The sequence below is a fragment of the Pantherophis guttatus genome, chromosome 15 (assembly GCF_059756535.1).
Source record: "Pantherophis guttatus breed Tessera chromosome 15, ASM5975653v1, whole genome shotgun sequence".
In the NCBI taxonomy this organism is placed as follows: Eukaryota; Metazoa; Chordata; class Lepidosauria; order Squamata; family Colubridae; genus Pantherophis; species Pantherophis guttatus.
Window position 1 is genome coordinate 17257493 of NC_142077.1, and position 21563 is coordinate 17279055.

At 47.7% G+C, this 21563-nt stretch overlaps 1 protein-coding gene across 1 annotated transcript; it reads left to right on the forward strand.

Moving 5' to 3' along the window:
* The first annotated feature begins 13125 nt into the window (after positions 1-13125).
* On the forward strand, positions 13126-21097 carry LOC148112017 (uncharacterized). Its single transcript, XM_087879212.1, has 4 exons — positions 13126-13260; positions 13818-13873; positions 14719-14895; positions 18949-21097. Exons 1-4 carry the CDS (start codon positions 13156-13158, stop codon positions 19061-19063), a joined length of 453 nt encoding a protein of 150 aa, XP_087735338.1. The 5' UTR covers positions 13126-13155; the 3' UTR covers positions 19064-21097.
* The last annotated feature ends 466 nt before the right edge of the window (positions 21098-21563 follow it).

Sequence of the window (21563 nt, forward strand, 5' to 3'; positions counted from 1 at the left end):
GTATCTGACCAGGTTCGAGTGTTCCCTGGAAGCAAGTGAAATGCAAGGACTCTCCGCGAATCGTAAAAGAGCCCTTTTCTTGAGCCACTGTGGGCCAGACGTTTTCGAGATAGCCGAGTCCCTCTGCGAACCAACTCCAGTCCAGACGGTCCCCTGGGACGTCCTACAAGCAAACCTGAGAGCCCACTACGCTCCCGTTCCTTCGAAGTTTGAACAACGCTACGAACTACAGCAACGAGTACAAAGAGAAGGAGAACTGGTCAGCGCATATGTGGCTGCCCTTCGAAAAGCCGCAACGCATTGCAACTACCGGGATCTAGACAACGCGCTACTCGAACAGTTAATTTGTGGCATGAGAGACACTCAATTATTTATTATTTATTTATTATTATTCAAATTTCTATACTGCCCTTCTCCTTTCAGACTCAGGGCGGTGAACAGCCAAAATAAAACACTTATACATAATGTACGATTAAAAATAGATTTAAAATAATTAAATTTGGCCCATAGTTTAAAATTTATCAATTTAAAATCCATATCAAAATTTAAAATCAACCATAAAATCATAAAATCAAGAGAGACCGATTACAGAGGCGTTTACTAGCGAAGCCAGATTTTACATTAGCCGGTGCGCTGGACGAAGCCAGAGCACACGAAGCGTCTACTAAGGCTTCTGAAGTGCTACAATGGCCACAGCCAAGCAAAGACGGCCCGAAGTCAGCCCCCGTTCACAGAGAGGAGGCGCGAACCAGCACCGAGGAAGAGTCAGACGAGGACGTCTTCCACACGGATAAGATTATTCCAACCAACCAGAACTGATACGTTCAAACCAGCCAAACAGAGATGGTGGCATGAGAAAACGGTGCGAGAATCAAAAGCGCGAAACCTACAGCACGAGAGTAGGCCAAGCCAGCACGTCTGCAGAGGAAAAGGTCTACACGAGAGTAGAAATTGATGGGAGACCATGCGACATGGAAATCAACACCGGGTCTACCCTGTCAATCATGTCCTGGGCTACGCTTAAATCGCTTCTACCGAAGTTCCAGGAAAACCAGCTGTCACGGCAACGAGTTCGCCTCCTCGACTATCAAGGAAACCGAGTTCCTGTGGAAGGCGTGGGCACATTCCGGGTCACCTACGGCGAGTTCCAAAAAGAGCTTCCCCTGACCATTGTCAGCAAGCCACTACCAAGTCTCCTGGGCCTAGCATGGTTCCGAGCCCTCGGCATGGGCTTCACGGGTGTCCACAGCATCGGCGGACCATCGCTTAAAGAAAACCTCCTACACGAATTCCAGGACGTTTTTGAAGAGACGCTAGGCAAGTACGTGGGGACCCCATCTCTTTTAATCTAGACCCTAATGTAGCCCAAATTAGGTTAAAGGCAAGATGAGTACCATTTGCCCTGAAACCAAAAATTGATGCAGAACTTGACAAATTAATCAAACAGGGGGTGCTAGTTCCCGTAGATCACACTAAGTGGGAAACCCCAATAGTCACGCCAGTTAAGTCAGACGGATCGATCAGAATCTGCGCTGACTATAAATGCATGCTCAATAAGGCGTTGCAACAGAGCACCTATCCCGTTCCGATCGTCCACCATCTACTTCACTCCCTGGGCCCTGGCAAGATATTCGCCAAGTTAGACCTTGCGCAGGTGTACCAGCAGCTGCCGGTAGATGACGCTACGGCAGAATCACAAACTATAGTAACGCACAGAGGTGCGTTCAAATGCACTAGACTACAGTTTGGGGTTAGCATTGCCACAGGGCTCTTCCAGAGCACTACGGAGCGCCTTCTACAAGGACTCCCAGGGGTTGTCCCCTATTTTGACGATGTCCTCATTAGTGGCCAAAATGAGGCACAGCTGGGAGACAGAGTTAGACAAGTCCTAACCAGGTTTAGAGAAGCGGGACTTAAACTCAGAAAGTCGAAATGTAAAATTGCGGTACCCTCCGTAGAATTTTTGGGGTACCGAGTCGATGGCACAGGCATTCACCGCACAGAAAGCAAAGTAAGGGCCATCCAAAATGCACCCACGCCCAAATTGAAGCCCGAACTGGCGAGGTGGCCAGGGCATCTGCTAAAGACTCTGTTTTACATACCGTGATGGGCTGGGTCATGCAGGGTTGGCCAACTAAGGTGGACAGTGAGGATTTTCAATTGTTCTTCAACAAGAATCCCTGCTGACCTGGCAGGGATTATGGAGACCTGGTTAGGCCAGGAGGGAGGAGTTCCCCTTGTGGAAATGTGCCCGCCAGGTTTCCGTGCATTCCATCAGCCAAGGACTCAGGGAAGGGGTGAGGGAGTGGCAGCAATCATTAGAGAAAGTCTTTGCCCGAGGGAGGCCACTGTTCCTCAGATAGCCGGATGTGAGTCTCTCCTTGTGAAGTGGGGTCAGGGGATTCAGATGGGCCTACTGATTGCGTACCTGGCTCTCTGCCACGTAACAGCGGTCCTGCCTGAGCTGCTCGACATTATAGCCGGGGTGGCGGTGGAAACCCCCAGACTTATTGTTATGGGGGATTTTAACCTGCCATCCGCTGGTGAGATGTCGGAGACAGCTCGGGAGTTCATGGCTTCCATGACAGCCATGGACCTGACCCAGGTAGTTCAAGGCCCCACCCACTTGGGGAATCACACTCTGGACTTGATTTTTGTCGCTGATCAGTGGCTGAATGATCTAAGAATAGGGGATAGAGACATCAAGCCCTTGTCATGGTCTGATCATTCTCTCCTTCACATGGACTTTCAAGTCACTTCCACCCACCGCAGGGAGACGGAACCAACCAAATGGTTCCGTCCCAGGCACCTGATGGACCCCGAAAGGTTCCTGATGGAGCTTGGGCCATTTCCTGAGACTCTGGCTCACGACTTGACTGAGGACCTGGTGGTCGCCTGGGACAGGGCGGCTACTGGGGCCTTGGACCGCGTCGTGCCTTTGCGGCCTCTGACCCGATGCCGATCTCGTCTAGCTCCTTGGTTTTCTGAGGAGCTGAAAGAGATGAAGCGTCAGAAAAGATGCCTGGAGAGCAATTGGAGGTCAAGCCGATCTGAATCTGACTGAACACAGGTGAGATCTTATATTAAGACCCACCTAGTGGCGATGAGAGCGGCGAAGTCTAGCTACTTCTCTGCTCTTATTGCATCTGCAGAAAACCGCCCAGCCGCGCTGTTTAGGGTGACCCGCTCCCTACTTCAGGTGGGGGTACGGGAAGATCCCTTAAAGGGTCGAGCTGAGGATTTTGTGCAATTCCTGCATGATAAAGTCGCTCAGATTCTGGAAGGCCTGGACTCCAATTGGGTAGATCCAGGGGAGGAGACGGGGGCAGGTCTTGAGAGCGTTATCTGGGAAAAGTTTGACTCTGTAACTCCTGAGGACGTGGACAGGATTCTGGGCAAGCTTAACGCTGCCACATGTTTATTGGACCCATGTCCCTCCTGGTTGGTACTGGCCTCCCAGGAGGTTACACGAGGCTGGCTCCAGGGGATTATAAATGCTTCTCTGAGTGAGGGTGTCTTTCCTGCCGCCTTGAAAGAGGCGGTTGTGAAGCCCCTCCTCAAGAAGCCTTCCCTGGACCCGGCTATATTATCAAATTATCGTCCAGTCTCCAATCTTCGCTTTGTTGCGAAGGTTGTTGAAAGTGTGGTGGCGCGACAAGTACCCCGATACCTGGATGAAGTTGTCTATCTGGATCCGTTCCAGTCAGGCTTCAGATCACAATACAGCATGGAAACGGCATTGGTCGCATTGGTGGATGATCTCTGGAGGGCTCGGGACAGAGGTTGCTCCTCTATCCTGGTCCTATTAGATCTCTCAGCAACCATGGTATCTTACTACATTGGCTGGAGGGGTTAGGAATAGGGGGCACCGTGCTTCGGTGGTTCTCCTCCTTCCTCTCTGACCGTTCACAGTTTGTGTTGGCAGGGGGGCAGAGGTCGACCTCGAGGCACTTTATTTGTGGGGTACCGCAAGGGTCAGTCCTCTCACCCCTTCTGTTCAACATTTATGTAAAACCGCGAGGCGAGATCATCCGTGGTTTCGGGGTGAGTGTTCATCAATATGCTGATGACACACAGCTATACATCTCCACCTCAGACCACCCCAATGATGCCCTTGCTGTGATGTCCCGTTGCCTGGAGGCCGTGCAGATCTGGATGGGGAGAAACAAGCTCAGACTCAACCCCTCCAAGACCGAGTGGCTGTGGTTCCCGGCGTCCCGGTATAGTCAGCTGGTACCATCACTGACAATAGGGGATGAGATCTTGCTCCCCACAGAGAGGGCCCGCAACTTGGGTGTCCTCATGGATTCACGGCTATCTTTAGAAGATCATTTGATGGCGTCCCTTTCTGGATCGGGACGCCTTGCACAAGGTCACTCATGCCCTAGTTACCTCCCGTATGGACTACTGTAATGCTCTCTACATGGGGCTCCCCTTGAAAAGCACCTGGAGGCTCCAACTGGTCCAGAATGTAGCCGCGCGGGTGATTATGGGCACAGCTCGTTACGCCCATGTAACACCTCTCCTTCGCAAGCTGCACCGGCTCCCGGTGGTCTTCCGGGTGCGATTCAAGGTGTTAGTTATCATCTGTAAAGCGCTCCATGGCTTAGGACCTGGGTACCTACGAGACCGTCTTTTGCCACCAATAGCCTCCCACCGACCAGTTCGTTCTCACAGGGAGGGACTACTCAGGGTACCGTCAGTCAAATTATGCCGACTGGCGACTCCCAGGGGGAGGGCCTTCTCTGTGGGGGCTCCAACCCTTTGGAATGAACTGCCCCCTGAGATACAAAATATCCCTGATCTCCGTGCTTTCCGCCGTGCCCTCAAGACCCTGATGTTTCAACAGGCGGGGCTAAACATATGAACATGTGAATGATTTTTAAAATGTTATCTAATTCTGGGTTTTATTTAATTGACCAAACTAAGCATTCCTTTTCTTCTGGTCAGTCCCTGCCTCAGTCCAAATGTGTGGAAAGTTGTCATCCTGGATTTGTCAAGAGGGCTCGAGAAGGAGAGCCAGTTTGCTGCTACGACTGCCTTCCCTGTCCAGAGGGGACCTTCTCCACTCAGGAAGGTGGGTCACACTGAGGAAAATCGGAGGCTTTGTGGAACTGGATCCTTCCAGAACCTTTTCATGAAAGTGCAAGTTAAAAGACAGATTGAAGCTCACCTGGTTTTTTATTTTTAACCTGCACAATTTCTTATCTAAAAGGAAGTAAATCAAAAAGACTTGGAAGGAGTGGCTGGGAAAGAGATGGGAGGAGGGATGGCAGACTGGGCAAGCTTTACTAACAGCAGAGAAAATATCTCTTCTGCTTTTTAGTTTGGATATGTGCTGCTAATTTTACCTTTCTAGGAACCTCTGAGATCTTTGAAACTAGATGAATTGTTTCAGGTCCACCTTCTGAAAGACCTTTCAATTCATTGTTTATCAGCCTCCCTTGAGGATCACTGAGAACTGGTCCATAATTTGTTGCTGTGGATAGTTATGGGGGGAACTCATTACACAAATAGTCTGCCAGACATATAGATCAATCAATCAATCAATCAATCAGAATAGAGTAGAAGAAACTTTGGAGGTCTTCTAGTCCAGCCCCCTGTTCAAGGAGGAGACCCTATACCATTTCAGATAAGTGACTGTCCAGTCTCTTCTTAAAAACCTCCAATGTTGAAGCACCCACAACTTCTGGAGGCCAGCTGTTCCACTGGTTAATTGCTCTCACTGATAAGAAGTTTCTCCTTAATTCCAGGTTGCTTCCAGATGTTACAGGATATTGTAGGTATCCTCCACGTCCAGGATATTAACTGCCATGTGGCAGGACTCAGGATGTTTGCCTAAAAAGATTATATGATTCATTATTAACCTCTAATAGTGTAGGTTCCTATGAAGATTCTACACATTACACTGGAAATAATTAACACTGTAGAATTTCGCTCAATTTAATATATCTGGCTACATTTTTTTAAAAGAAATCTTTCTTATACTCTTTTTAATGAAATCTTTAATAAATACTTCTTGGAAAATGCCTGTGGTATCAGCTGTTATCCAAAGGTTTTTCTTGAAAGAGAAAAGGACATAATATTAAAGATATATTGCTTTTTTGCTTTCTCAGATACAGAAAAATGCACCAAGTGCCCAGATGATAAATACCCAAATAAGGACCGAGTTCACTGTATCCCCAAAGTTATAACCTTCCTGTCTTATGAAGAAGATCTGGGCATCATCCTGGTCTCTTTTGCTCTACTCCTGTTCCTAAACTCAGGCTTTATTTTAATCATCTTCATGAAATACCGAGAAACTCCCATTGTCAAAGCCAATAACCGGGACCTCTCCTACATCCTCCTGGTCTCCCTCCTGCTTTGCTTCTTGTCTCCTTTTCTCTTCATTGGTCAACCAAGGAAAGCCACCTGCCTTCTCCGACAAACGGTTTTCAGCATCATCTTCTCAGTTGCCGTTTCTTCTCTCTTGGCCAAAACCATCACGGTGGTGCTGGCTTTCCTTGCCACAAAACCAGGAAACCGAGTGAAGAGATGGTTGGGGAAGAGCTTGGCCAACTCCATCATCTTCTCTTGTTCTGCAGTCCAAATTCTCATCTGCTCCATCTGGCTGGGAGTTTCTCCCCCCTTCCCTGACTCTGACCTCCACTCCCAGCCTGGAGAGATCATCCTGCAATGCAACGAAGGGGCCGTTGTCATGTTCTACGTCACCCTCAGCTACATGGGCTTCCTGGCTGCCATCTGCTTCACGGTGGCTTTCCTGGCCAGGAATCTGCCTGGGGCCTTCAACGAAGCCAAGCTGATCACCTTCAGCATGCTGGTCTTCTGCTGTGTCTGGGTGACTTTTGTGCCCACCTACCTGAGCACCAAAGGGAAATACATGGTGGCTGTGCAGGTCTTCTCCATCCTGGCCTCCAGTGTTGGTCTGCTGGTCTGCATCTTCATCCCCAAATGCTACATTATCCTTCTGAGGCCAGACCTCAACACAAAGGAGCAGCTCACAGCCAGAACAAATGTAAAAACATGAGATATAACACCATTGTGATATTGGAAGAATTTATTTATTTTATTTGAAAGGAGATATTCTTTCCATTTAGATCGTATGCAGGAGTCAAAGAAAATCATATGTATATGTTTCAAATTTGGGAATTATTGTAATCTTCACAAAGGAGCAGCTTATAGCCAGTTCTTGGACTTGGAGATTGTTGGGAAATTCTCTGGAGGGAAACGAAAGGGAAATAATCTCCATGTGAGTCATAATAACAGGGGCAGAGATGGAATTAAATTGGTCATCTAGAATTGAGAGGTTTGGAGTCTCCATGCTTCAAATTGGCCCCAGAGGGAAAACACGGCACCTGTGGCTGAAGAAAAAAGAAACCTAATATTTGTTTGCATAGTGATTAAAGAGAAAATCCCAATGGCCAGTTAATGCCAGAGCCTGCCACAGATCTGAAATAGCTGCCAGCTGAGTTGGAACCAAAATCTACTTTATGTTGAAAGCTAATGCTCAAGGGCACCGCATAAAAGGGCTGATGCAATAGTGTGGCCAGTTTCTAAGAACAAAATCAGCTTTCGTGAAAAAATAGAGTTAAAAAAATCACATCCACACACAAAGAGAGAGAGAGAGAGAGAGAGAGAGAGAGAGAGAGAGAGAGAGAGAGAGAGAGAGAGAGAGAGAGAGAGAGAGAGAGAGAGAGCCAAGTTATACGAGATGGAGAAATCAAGGCTGCCTCTCACTGGAAGGGAGGGAGGGAGGGACTCTCATGTTCATCTGCAAAGATGAAAAAGCTTATCTGCAAAATTCAACTTCCATCTTCAGAGACCTGGGAATGCAGAAGCCCATATCCCATGTTCCCCTGCCACCCTTTCCCATGCAGAGGCCAGGCAAGGGGGCTCTTGCAGGGATGCCAGACAGGACTCTGCCCGGCTGAGTGGGGAACCCCTCTTGGGAGAAGGAAGCTGGGGAGCCTGGTGGTGGGGAAGGGAAGCAGATCTGCAAAATCCCCCTCCAGGTCCCATCTTGTGAGTCCTGGAAACAGATGAGACCATATCCCATGTTGCTCAGCCACCTCTTTCCATGCATGGGGCACTCAGGGGAAAGCAAAGCCCAGACCCACGGAGAAAGCCCAGGATGGCCAGGAAGGAGGAGGGGATCTGGGGCATTCCTGGGAAGAGACTAACCTGGTTTATGGGTCCCAGGGTTGAATGTTGGGTGGGGGGTGACGCAGCCCCTGGGGATTCTCCAGCTTCCCTTGGGCTCCGTGTCTTTCCAGGAGAGGCTTCTGTGGGGGAGAAGACATGCAGGGCTGGGTCTAGCCCTTCCCTCCAGCCTTTGCCCAACGCCCCACATCAGGAGGCTGAAGCAGACCCCGAGTTGGAATTTCTGCCCCCCTCCGACCCACACAAAAAGACCTGGAAGGGGGAGAGTCTCTGCAGCCATCCTGGCATGGGCGACTGCAAGGAGCTGGGGTGGGCCAAGGTGGGACGGCTGCAGCCCATCCTCAGCAGCAGCAGAACAAACTGCAAGGGAGCTCAGGGGCCGGTCGCGAGAAGTCCCAGGCTCCTGGGAAGACGGGGAAGAGGCTCTCCGGTTCTCTGGCCTCCCACTCAGGCACACTTTGACAACTGGACTGTTTCTCTCTACCCCCCTTTCCTGTTTTGTTTGCTGGATCGATGCAGGGGGACATCAACCTAGCTTGAGACTGTGTGCCCAGACCAGGTGCTTTCTCTCGGCCTCCTGCCTGTCTCTGCTTCTGTCAGGCCATCGGGTGGGAGGCCCGAGATGAAGCACCTGGTCTGGGCACACAGCCTTCCAGCAACCTCTTTTGTGTTCCTTCTCTCAAGGAGAAGCTTTGTGGTCGATCTGAGTGAAGGAAAAAAGAAAACAGGCAGACTGACGGTAGCTTGTTGACGTCTGTGGGAAAGTTGGTCCCATATTAGTCACAGGACTGGCCCATTGGTCTTCCTGGAGCAGCTCCTCCACCCAGGTGCACCGGCTTGCCTGGATGACCAGCCCAGGAGAAGGAGGCATGCCTGGCGCCGTGACATCCCCATGCACCCATAGGCAATTTCGCACTTGCAACTAAAGCCACCTGCGCTCCTCCCCTCTCCACCTGCTGAGATCTCCGCTGAGGTTCTCTGCCCCTTCCAGAGTCTGCAAAGGAAGAAAGAGCACTGCTCCTTTGAGGTCTTCCGCAGCCCTGGTGGCGGGGAGGGAGGGGCGGGTCCTAGCTGGACACCAGCCACAACGCCAACTAAGTTTAGCACGCAAACGACCTGGTCATGCCTGTTGTGTGAATGCAGCCTCTGCAATCCCCTCCTCAGGCCCAGGTGCATTGGGAGGGCAGGCGAGTGGAGTGAACAACCAAGGGATTTGGGCAACCTTTACATTGCTGGGATGCCTGCAGGATCCCTGGCTTCTGAGGCCAGTGAGGCCCAATGTTTGGGCTCTGGCACACTCTTCTCCTCCTGGGCGGCAGGAATTTCTCATGCCGCTCATTGAAGCACCTGGATTCCCAGGGAGGGAGGGAGGGGCTGGAGCTACTAAACAGGAGGCCAAGCTAAGTGCCCGAAAGACCCCATCCCATCACTGGGACTCCGGGCACTTCAGAGAGCAGCACGTGAAACTCCGGCCGGGCTCAAGAGACGGAGTTTGCAGGGACCGATGTAGCACCCCTACTGGCTACAAGACAAACGTTAATTGCATGTCTCCAGTCCAGGGGCCATAGTTTGAGGAATATAAAAAATGCAAATAATTTTTCTGCAGACCATTAAAATTTTCTTGTGGACCACCGCTGCTCCAGAGCCCCCAGCTGAGGAAACCTTCCTCATTGCAGCCTTTTCTGGGGAAGGGATTTAAGGCCCCCTCTCTCTGCAATTTTGGAAGGTTTTCCCTCTTTCTCATCCTGGCCAAAGCTTTGAATTTTGCTCTTTATTTGACCTCCCCCCCGGCTCTTTGGCTTGGCTTCTTTAGCCTCTTCTCCATCAGGCTGAGGGCAGGGAAGCTCCCAGGCAACCATCCCTTCCCCTCATTTGATTGTTGTGGGTTGTCATGACGAAGGGGGTGGGAATAGAAGCAGCCACTAAAGAGAGAGAGAGGCGGGATTTTTTGTCGAGAGTGTGATCCGTGAGATGTACAGAAATTAAAAGCAAAGATTGATAAAAGTCAGCCTTAAGCAAATCTATTGGGGACGCAGAGCAGAAAGATCAGAAGATGAAGTGAAATTGGACGTTAAAAAAAATAGTGCCGTCAAATAGCTTATAGAAAATAGCTAAAATAGTTATAGTATTAACATTACATTCTGTGCTGGTTGAAAATATTTAGAATTTAGAATTTCTATTTATTTTAATTTTAAAAATGTGTAAGCTTTCTTATTTGTGAAATAAAAATCTCACCCCAGCTATTGAAGAGAGAGAAAAAAACCCAAATCAAATTCAAGTTTCTAGTACTTTGTGAGTATGGAATCTGGGTCAATCCAGTCTTTGGTGGTTCAACAAAAATATATACTGTCAACAATTGGTGGGATTGGTCCAGGAGATCTGGAATCCTGGAATCCAAAGATGGGATGGAGTAAAAATCATAACAATTCCAGATTATTTTCCTCTCTCCATCCAAACTTGAGTTCATCACTTGAATGCTAACTTTTGTTTAAAGTAGTGATTGAAATGGTTGTAGTGGCCCCTGCCCAGCCCAGCCCCATATTTTTATAACTGTGATTGATACACAATTCCTGATCCTTAGAAATAGAATAGAATAGAATAGAATAGAATAGAATAATAAACTTTATTGTCACTTTAAATGTAGACTAATAGGCATACATTAAAATGAAATTTCATTGCAGTTCTCAAAGGGGCAACACCTCCAAGGTTGTTGAGTGAATCACCACTGTCATTAAGCAAATCATGCAGTTATTAAGCGAATCAGGCTGTGATTAAGCAACTCTGGCTTCCCCAATGCCTGAAATTGGCAAACAAAAAAGGATCAGAAATTGTGATCACGTGACCCAGGGATGTTGCGACGGTCATAAGTGACTTTATCCGAGGCCGTTATAATTTTGAAGCATTATTAAAGATATGGCCATAAGTCGAGGACTGCCTGTAACTGACCTGGGTGGGGAAAATAAAACCTTTTAAGGCTCCTGCCTTTGTCCAAGTTCTGGCTGTAAGGAGCTCATTGATTTGCTCAATTTATATATGATTCTCAGCATCATCAAAACCATAAATACAATTCCCAGCCTTTACGCAATCTAATCAAAGGTTAATAAAATTTCAAACCGGGGTGTCAATCTAAGGCAACTTTCAAGGCCTCTGATTTAGTTTTAATAATTACGCTTTATATGTTATTTGAGTCGAGTTTCTGTAGGAAATTAAAGAAAAAAAATAGAAATAAATAAAATGCTTTCAGCTATTCCATTTGCTGCTTAAGCTTACAAAACCCCATATCTATCCAGCTTTCTTCTTCTCCTTTATTAAAGTACCTAATGCTAAAGTTTCCCACAAGGATTCTCCACAGCTGGCGGTGCAGCCCCCCTCAGGGAGACCCAGTCAATGCCTTTCTTCACTTCATGGAAGTTATATTTCCACTTGGGACAGAATTCTTTCCTTTGCATTCAAAGGGCTGCATTGTCGCTCTGAGGCCAGACCTGAATAGGAAGCAGCAGCCTCCAAGCAGAAGAAATGGAGCATGTGGGACAGAGGAATTTCAACCCTTAACATGCTCCAAACTGGGTTCTGGGGGGAGGAAATTCCAAAGGGCCACAGAGGGTGTTGGGGTCTATTGGGGTGAATGGGGAGCTCTGCAGGGGCCACAGACACCCCCCCCCCGAAGGAATACACCCCCCCCCCCCGTGGCCTTCTTTCCACCTTCCTTCCTTCTCCCCATCAGTCGGGCACTTTGGGGGAAAGAGGTTTTCCTCCTCTGGACCAAAAAGACTTTGAAATCCGATATTTCCATAAATTCTGTACCGGACAGCCTCTCTCCTTCCCAGCTGCCCCATCTGCCTCCGATGTCCCACCTCCCAAAATAAACCTCAAAGGAAATGAAGGGAAGACAGTCAGTTTTATGAAAGGAGTGGGCCAGAGGATCCAGGATAGAGAATAGAGGGAGGGGAGATGGTGGATTCAGAGGGAGCTGAGTGATCCACTTGATCCCTTTAACCTTGGACAGAGAGATAGTCAAAGATCACCTTTAGTGCCTGCAGCAAACTTCTTCAGTCTTCATGGTGCTCAGATAGGGAGCCAGTTAAGCATCCCTTCCCTTCCCTTTGTTTTCTCCTCCCTGTCTCCCTCCTTCCCTCCCTCTCTTCGTCTTTCCCTCCTACCAACACCCCCCCTCTTATCCCCCCCCCCGAAGTCATTTAGCACTTTTAGAAGATTCTGTGTGCTCAGTTCCCCTGGGAGCCTTGGGGGGCTTCCCTCCGTCTTTCATTTTCTTTTTTTATTCCACAGACTTTGCCTGAGACCTTCCAGGATCTCTATCTGGGCTTGCAACCCCTTCCTCCTGGAAGGCCCAGAGCTGCCCAAGGGGCACCCCTGTCCTCTCCCCACAGCTGGGCCAAAGGTTGTGACATCGTAGCCCGTGTCATAGAAGGTCTCCTGGGCTGCTCTGGGTCACCCAAGGGGTTGAGTGCTGAAGGAAAGAGCATTTCCTCTCTGACAATGGCAGGCAATTTCCTACAACGGATGAGAATGAAGAGGAAGTTCTCAAATAGAGGTAGGATGAAATTAAAGAGAGACTTATTATAACACTTAACTTTAGCAGTTAGAATAGTCATTACTCAACCCTGTAATGAAAAGGAAGGGAAAGTCTACAAATAGAGGTAGAATACAATTAAAAAACAACACTATCTCCTTAACTTGAGCAGGAAGGGTGAAGAGTTTAGATGCCAGAAGTATCAGCTGGCTCCTAATATTGGGGAATAAAGAACCCAGATCAAACTGTGGCTGAAAAAATGAATGTCTTTAATCGCAGTCAATAAGTTTGTCTTTTTAAAGAAGTCTATTTTTTTCCCCAGTGGTACCAGAAGAGACACTGGACTTGGGCTTATGGAGGCACACGGAGGTATGTAATATATAGTTCCAACCCAACTATAGGACCCAGGGTGCCTGTGTTAACTGGGCTTGGGGGTCTCCCTCGTGTCCAGGCCCAACGTCCTCATGACCTCCATGGCTTTTCAGCAGAAGGCTTCAGGTGCCGGCCAGCTGCCCCCCATCCAACAAGGGCCTCCTCCTCAGCGGTCCATCACCCCCCGCCCCCCTCAGGTAAGCAGTCTAAATCTTCTGGGGAATGGTCTAAGTGTCCGTTACTAAGGATGGCAAATCTTCACATTATCCTTTTATTATGTGAACGAATCAGGCTGAGACAGTGATGAAATCCAATTTTTTTTACTACCAGTTTTGTGGGCGTGGCTTTGGTGGGCGTGGTGTGGCTCGGTGGGCGTGGCTCGGTGGGTGTAGCAGGGGAAGGATACTGCAAAATCCCCATTCCCTCCCCACTCCAGGGGAAGGATACTGCAAAATCCCCATTCCCTCCTCACTCCTGGGGCCAGCCAGAGGTGATATTTGCTGGTTCTCTGAACTGGTCAAAATTTCCGCTACTGGTTCTCCAGAACCTGTTAGATTTCACCCCTGGGCTGAGAGATCAATTCTCTCACGTAGCAAATAACCTTGTGAAAAACCCATTTTTCTTTTAACCAGGAAAGGTTATACCTGAAAAATTGTTCCTGTCATAATAAGATGTGAGGGTTGGGGATAGCAGAGGGTGAGTGAGCTGATTTATAAGTATATTCCACACCTGTTATTTATTTTAACTTTTCCAGGCTCCTACAACATCAGGGGGGGAACCGCTGAGGAGTGCGAGGGAGAAGAATGCCACGTAAGTCTACATTGCATCTCAAAAATATAAAATATAAAATTCTGGATCAGTGTGATCTGCTGTTCTGTCCCCGTCTCACACACTCACTCAAACAGCCAGCCGAGGGTTAAATAAACTCTTCCAAACAATACTGATAAGGAACTTGGCAGCAACTCCGTAACTGCCTGCCAAGAACTTCTTTACTCCGATAACAAAACATAAACAAAATACACACAGTTTGTAATAGTCCAAGAGTAATAAAATCCACAGCGTCCAAAGGTACAAAGTGACTCGCCAGAAGATTTAGCTTTGTCCGTCACAGAGTCCTAATGGCCACCACACTCCCTTTTATAGCCTGTGGGGTGTGGTCCAGTGACTCAGCTTAATCTCTGGCACGCCTCCTTTTCTGCTGCGCACGCTTATCCTGTCGGCGCTGGCATGGGTCCAACCGCAATGTTTCTTCGTCACTATCTGACGGCTCGGAAACACCTGGCTCCTAGCCAATCTCTTCCCCTTCGGGAGATACCTGAGGCATTGCCAGAGAGGAGGGTCCTGGAGAGGGAGGCCTGGCCATCTCCTCTCCTTCATGTTCGGAGCCTTCTTCCTCCGATAAGATAGGCTCGGAGGATGGAGCCACAACATCTGCTTCCACAGGTTGCAGAGTTATCTGTGCAGGGCTGAAAGGCAGCAGAACAGGGGCCAAATCGAAACATCTTCCCTACGGGTTCTGTGGGCGTGGCTTATTTTGTGGGCGTGTTTTCTGGGTCAGCGGCTGCTTCTTTCCCCTGCTGCTCTTGCTGGGAATGGGAAAGCGTCTTTCGCAGCACCGCGAAATTTAGCTTTGGGTCCGACTTCACTCCCAACAGGAAAGCTCTGCTGCCTGCAGCGTTTTCTGGACTGGGAGGACCCAAAGCGGCAACTCCTGGCTGTGCGCTTTCCCGGGGCCCTGAGGGCTGCCCTCCCGGAGCACCACTGCCACCGCTCTGGAGCTCTCCTTCCGCCACCGCTGCCGTGGCTGGAGCTCACCATCAGGATCAGGATCGGTAAGTTCTTGCTTTGCTCCCTGGGAAGGGCTTCATCATGGAGGGCGGTGTGCCCAGACCAGGCGCTTTCTCTCGGGCCTCCCACCTCGCATGTCTCGGGTGGGTCTCTCTTTCCTAGCCTTTGAAGGAGGAAGGAGGGAGGGAAGGGAGGGGAGAGAGAGAGAGAGAGAGAAGAAAGAGAGAGAGAGACAAGAAAGAGAGAGAGAGAAAGGGAAAGAAAGAAAGAAAGAAAGAAAGAAAGAAAGAAAGAAAGAAAGAAAAAGAAAGAAAGAAAGAAAGAAAGAGAAAGAGACAAAGAAAGAATGTGAAAGAAAGAAAAAAAAGGAAAAAGAGGAAGAAAGAGGAAGGAAGGGAGAGAGAGAGAGAAGAGGAAGGAAGGACCACAAACCGTGGCACTAGACGTGGCTTCAGAAGACGCATTGAAACAGGACAGCAATCTAAGACTGGAAGGGACCTTAGAGGCCATCTAGTCCAACCCCCTGCTCCAGCAGGAAACCTTATATCGTCTGGATTATTTGGGTGCCTCTAACAGAGAGGAAAAGTGCCAGAAAGGAGAAGGAGTTTACTAGGACAAGGCTGCCATGCAGAGGAAGGCAGAGATAGTCCTTGACGTGCAACTACAATTGAGCCCAAAATTTTGGTTGCTAAGCAAGAGCGTTGTTAAGTGAGTTTCACCACATTTTACTCCCTCCATGACATCACCTGGCTCTAACAGTCAGGCTAGGGAAGAAGATCTGAAGGCGTCTGTCATGTTCTAATGTACAGAAGTTACAGTTAAATGGGTCGCAGAAAGTGGACTCTGGGTGGGGTTTCCCAAATGCAGTAAGTGAATGTGTATCGTTTTAGAAGAGCTGTGTGTACATACATCATACATAAAATAAAATAAATAAAAAAAAATAAAGAAAGAAAGAAATACACATACAGTACGTATAGTAGATAATGTATGTGCCTATACACACTCTATACTATGTAATATGTATGTACACATATGGCATATGTACATAGGATTAAATAGTATATTTTGGATGTTCAGTAATAGTAAGTAAATAGACAGGGAAATTGTATCTCGTTGAGGCCTTTGTGGGGAGGAGAGGCCAGGCAGCCTAACCCTAACCCTAACCCTTGACGTGAGTGATGTCAAGTTAGCCACGCCCACCCAGTCACATGACCAACCAGCCACACCCACCCAGTCACGTGACTAACCAGTCATGTGACCACCAAGCCACACGCACCCAGTCTCATGACCACCAAGCCACGCCCACAAAACATGCCCACCAATCTCAGCCACCCAGTCTCATGACCACCAAGCCACGCCCACAAAACATGCCCACCAACCTCAGCCACCCAGTCTCATGACCATCAAGCCTCGCCCACCAATCAAGCCACGCCCACAGAATTTTGAATCCCACCACTGCACACAGGCATGGACAGATACACATTTCCCTCACTTTTCTGGGCTATAATGTTAAAATTTAGAAGTACTCAGCTCAAAACTCAAACCTCCCTTTACTACCCTGTTCCAAACGGCCAAGCTCCAGGAAAAATCCACCCAGAGACTCAATGGGTCTGTCCAGCAAGGGAGGATTACCCGGGGAAGGTCCGTTGGTCAGGTTAGCTTGGAATCCCATCTTGGGGAGCCAAATTGTTGGAAGAAATATCCAGCTGGCTCAGTTCCAAGCCGGGAGGAAGGCCCTGGAGACAAAATGGAGGCTGGAAGCTGATCGGAAAGAGGGTCCCTTTACTGATGAAGCAGAACCACGTGGTGGTTTGTGATTCTGGGCAGCTGACCACGTAGAGTGGAGAGTCAGGGACATTGATACCTTCTCTTGGGCTTTGAACTTGAGCTTCCTGTTCCTGTGCAGGAACATGTATTCTATTGGCTGTTGCCAGACTCCAATGGGGCCATGTGGGGTCATGTTTGTCTGAGATAAGTTTGGTTGAAGTTTGCTGGGTGATGCGATGTCCTTAGGAGATTTTGCAATGCAGGGAGGTCTGCTACTGGATAATCCTATTACGTCCTGGAGGTTCACGTCTTAATCCCCTCACCCTGGAGCTGAAGGTCTTTTGTCTTGTAGATAGGATGGCCCAGTCTTTCTTCATGGGCACCAAACATCTGCTGGGGAGAGGGAGCTAGTTTCTGTCTTTCGAAACATTTTTCTCCTTTAAAGAAATATAATATTCTGCCTTTTTAAATATTTATCAAAAAATTTTATTCTTCTAGGAGGGGTGACTTCCCTCAAGTGGATACGGAATGTCTACACACCTCTGACAAAATGCCCAGATTTTGACAAGTAAAACAAATCACCCCAAGATAAATCTCTTCCTTTTCTCCCCACCTTTAATATAACACGTAAGCTATACAATTCAATTGAAAAACGGAAATCTTTTAGGAGGAAAAATGAGAATACAAATCTTACAGGAACGTGGCTGCATAAAGAGGCCTCCTTTAAAAGAATCCTTTGTTGAAACTCCTTTGGATTTTACGAGAGCATCCAGTCTTTCGGCCTTAGAGCCGATCTGCATGGCACATCTTGCCTTGGAAATCTTTGCCCACTCTTCCTTGCAAAAGGGCTCCAAAATTGTCAGATTCTCCTGTGTCCAGCCCTCTTCCCGTCCCCTCCCCAGGTCTCCACTTGGATTCGGGTCCAGGGCTCTGCCAGGGCCATTCCGAAACTTCGATCTCCTTGTAGGGAAGCCATTGTTGTGTTGACTTGGAGGCCTGGTTTGGGTCCTTGTGGCATCAAAAGGGGAAATTCCTCTTCATCTTCAGCATTTTAGCAGAAGCCGGAAGGTTTTGTGCCGAAATTGACTGAGACTTGGAACTGTTCATAATTCCCTCTCCTTGGCTGGAGCCCCAGTTCCAGCTGAAGAAAAGCAGCCCCAGAGCAGGATGCTGCCCCCCCCCCAATGCTTCCCTGTGAGCCTGGTGACTTTGGTGGCTTAGAAGATGTGGAGACCAAGGCTGTTGCTGTAAGAGGCACCTGAAGACATGTCAGAAACCCCCTACTCAACAGCTGAACTCCATGGGGGCTTGAGCAGAGTCCCCTTAACGGGTTTTTCACATACTTAATGACTACTATTTAACATCAGTTTTTTCCCTTCAAAGATTTCTGTTGTGGAGGTTTTATAGACCGCAGACTTATCCGCTTACAAATGCACCAAACAGGCGAGCCAGAAGTGTTTAAAACAAACTAGTTTAATAAAAGCAAAGAAAACAAAATCTACAAAGAACATCAGTAGTGATCTCCCTCTCAGCCATGTCCATTCAGCTCTCTTTGCAGTTGCTCCATGCGGTTGGAGCCCAGGATCTTCCTTCCTGAGAAGGAGGCTAAGTGACTGCAGCTCTTGTGTGGGACCCGGGAGAGTAGTAAGAAAGCAATGTGCCATGTGCCATGTGTGCTCTCAGCAGCCAGAGCAGCTCCTTATAGGCCGAGTGAGTGTCAGTTACAAAGCCCGGGAAACTCAGAGTCAACAGCTGCGCTCTGATTGGCTCATTCAAACATTCAAACCAGAAACCAATCAAAGCCAATCAATAGGCACAGCAAACCATGAGAGAAGTTTTCTCTCACAACTTCAGTTTGTTTTTCGACTTGAATTGTACATCTTATATGTTATGTTAAAGGAGGAAGTACTCTGAAGTGATTTATCTTGGTCTGATTTTTTTCTTTTACATTTCCAAAACCTGGCCTTTTAATAGGGGTGTGTAGACTTTCTTTGCTAAATACTGAAGTAAAAACTTAAGTAATCCAACTCTTATAAACAACTCTTATCAATACATTAAACCTTAATATTTAAGTCACTAATCCAATCCCTTAAGACTACCCTGGAGGTGTATCTAAAGTCCCTCAAACTGTACCCGTTGGCCATTTTTACGGAGCCTTTCTAAAAGACCCAATAAATGGTGAAAGGATTGTTGGTAGAAATAGCAAGACTGAATTTATACACCGACACAAACATAAAGGTATTTTTAATATTTTTCAATGGAAGAAAATGTTCGATGAGTCAAATAAAAAACTTAAGGGTCTAATTTCTCTCTGGTTTTCCTATTTACAGCAACAGAAAGCAGAAGTCGTTCTCCCTGACTGAGGAGCTCCTGCGTCAAAACGCCCAGCTTTCGGAGAAGAACGCAGAACTCTGCAGGGAGGTGGAGGAGAAACTGCGCAGGTGAGAAACCCTGACTTTCTCTTCCAGGATTTCCTCTTCAATTCTCCTTAGCTCCCTACCCTGCACACACATTACACAATGTTCTGAGTTGAATTACGTTGCCTGGATGGGTAGGAGACATCATGAATCTCTTGACGGGGACTTTTCCTGGCCAAATCCTCTGAATTTAGGAGGTCCCTGCTTTGATCTCCTCCTCTGCTGCTCACTGACCTCTGTTCTCGGCTCCCCCTCGGCTCTCCCCAGTTCAGTCTTCTCCCCCTTCGGTCCCCATTAGAAAGTTTGGAAATTGTTTTGAATTTTCTGGTATGAAAGCCAAAAAAGAAAAAAAAAAGGTTTTAAGATCTGAAGATTCCTTTATGGCAAAACTCAAGTAATTAAAAAGTAAGGCTGGGTAAAACAAAGGAAGTGCCAGGCATTTTAGTTAGTTTTCATTTTAAAAGGGTTTGATGATTCAAGGGAAGACCTGAGGGGGCTCATTTCCCTCCTGTCTTCCTATTTTACAGAATCCAGATGTTGGAACTCCGAAACCTCCATCTCCACTGCAGGGTTCTGAAGGAAGCTGGGGAGAAACAGGAGCTCCTCACAGAGAACAAAACTCTCAAGGGACAACTGGAGAGATGAGAAATATTTAGAAGGGAATCCTGACATTCTTTCAAATTCATCCCTCCCTCCCTCCCTCCCTCATCTATCATGAGAGGGCTAATTTCCGCTTTTCTTAATTTACAGGAATTCAAAAATGTTGAATGAAATGGCGGAGGAGCGAGTTCAGTTAAAAAAGGAAAATAAAGACCTTAAAATCAAGAACTGGAAGTTGAGCGAGGAGAAGGCGACCATCCTGCGGAATTTCAGGGAGAGGCTGAGGAGGTGAGAAACACGTAGACAGCAGCCCTGACTGAGGGAGGGAGAGGACCAGGATTCCTTGAAGCCGCTTAGAACTGACTTTCTAAACAAATGAGATCTCCTCCAGCCAATCCTGATCCAGGAGGAGGACTTGAGGAACTTGGAAAAGCTCCCGAGGAATCCCAGAATGGATTGAAACATCTATTGTACTACAAATATCCCTAATTTTGTAAAATAAAGTTCCAAAAGAAGGAGAAAACTCACAAATGTCTGGCTCCTGACACTTTTAGTCCTACGTGTATAAAGCTAGGTCTACTATGAGGAGCTCCTGAAGGAAAATTTCCAGCTTGTGGAAAACAACGCAGGACTCTATAAAGGAGCTGGAGGAGAAACAGAGGAGGTGAGAAATTTTCTGACAGCATCCCTGACTTTCATTGTTGGTCCAAATTTATCCCTAACCTTGTGATTTTTCTAGAGAGAAAGAACTGAGGAAGAACCTCTGCAGGTGAGTGATGTACAGAGACCAGCTGGTACCACTTAATAGTACAGAGTCCAAAAGAAACACAAGGGCGGACATTAGAACAACGGAAGACAAGAGAGAAACTCTTGAAGACGTGAAACCTTTGATGCTGCCGTATAAACCGGAGAAGGAATGGCTGAAAACTTCTGGGGAGAATCTCAAAGCCAAGAAAGCCCCACAGAGGCTTCTTCTCAGCCATCCAGAGACTCCCTGGCAGGAAGACTCTTCTGGCATCCCTGGTCAACCTTCCAAAGGAAGGTCCTGGAGCCCCCAGAGGGGTTGGCTGGATGTATCCATAATTCTTCTCCAAGAAAAAGGAGCAAAAACACCTCATTGAAATGTGCAGAAATGGAGGGAAGCATCTGTTCAAGCCATTCAAGTTCGACAGACGTCTATGGTGGAGATCCACACTCCATGCCTTGAGGTGATCTTCCTTGCGAGGGGATCCTTTGATGGAAAGTGAGGGTTCTCCTCTTCCTTTTTCCTCCCATCGAGCACTGAAATGGCTTCTCCTCTTGCCTTTTTGGCTGCTGTTCCTCAGGCCTTTGAGGTCCCAATGGAGCTGGATATGACTCTCCTTCCAGGTCATGTCAGACATCAGATTTGGCTCTGAATCATTCTCATCAACTCCCTGATAAAAATAAAGAAAAGCCCATTAAAATGCAAGAATGAGAGATCCGTCTATGTAAATGGTGTGTTTGTAGCATTGGGTTCCTGCATGGGGGATGGGGTTGGACTAGATGACCATGAAGGTGCCTTTCAAAGCTTACATTCTATGATTCTCTGAATGCCTGCAATACAGGTAGTCCTTGACTTATGACCATTCATTTAGCAAGGTTGAAAGTTATGACAAAGCTGAGAAACGCAACTTAGAAGGCAGATCCTCACAGTGTCCCTGTTTAGGCCTGGAGACTGAACCATAGGAAGAACAGCTGCAGGTTTTGGGTCTGGCTAGTCTAAAGAAAAGAAGAATTAGGGGTGATGTGATAGCGGTATTTCAATATCTGGGAGGCTGCCACAAAGAAGACGGGGTCAAATTATTCTCCAGAGCTCCAGAGGGCAGGACAAGAAACAACGGATGGAAACTGAACAAAGAGAGAAGCAGCCTGGAATTAAGGAGAAACTTCCTAACAGGGAGGACAAG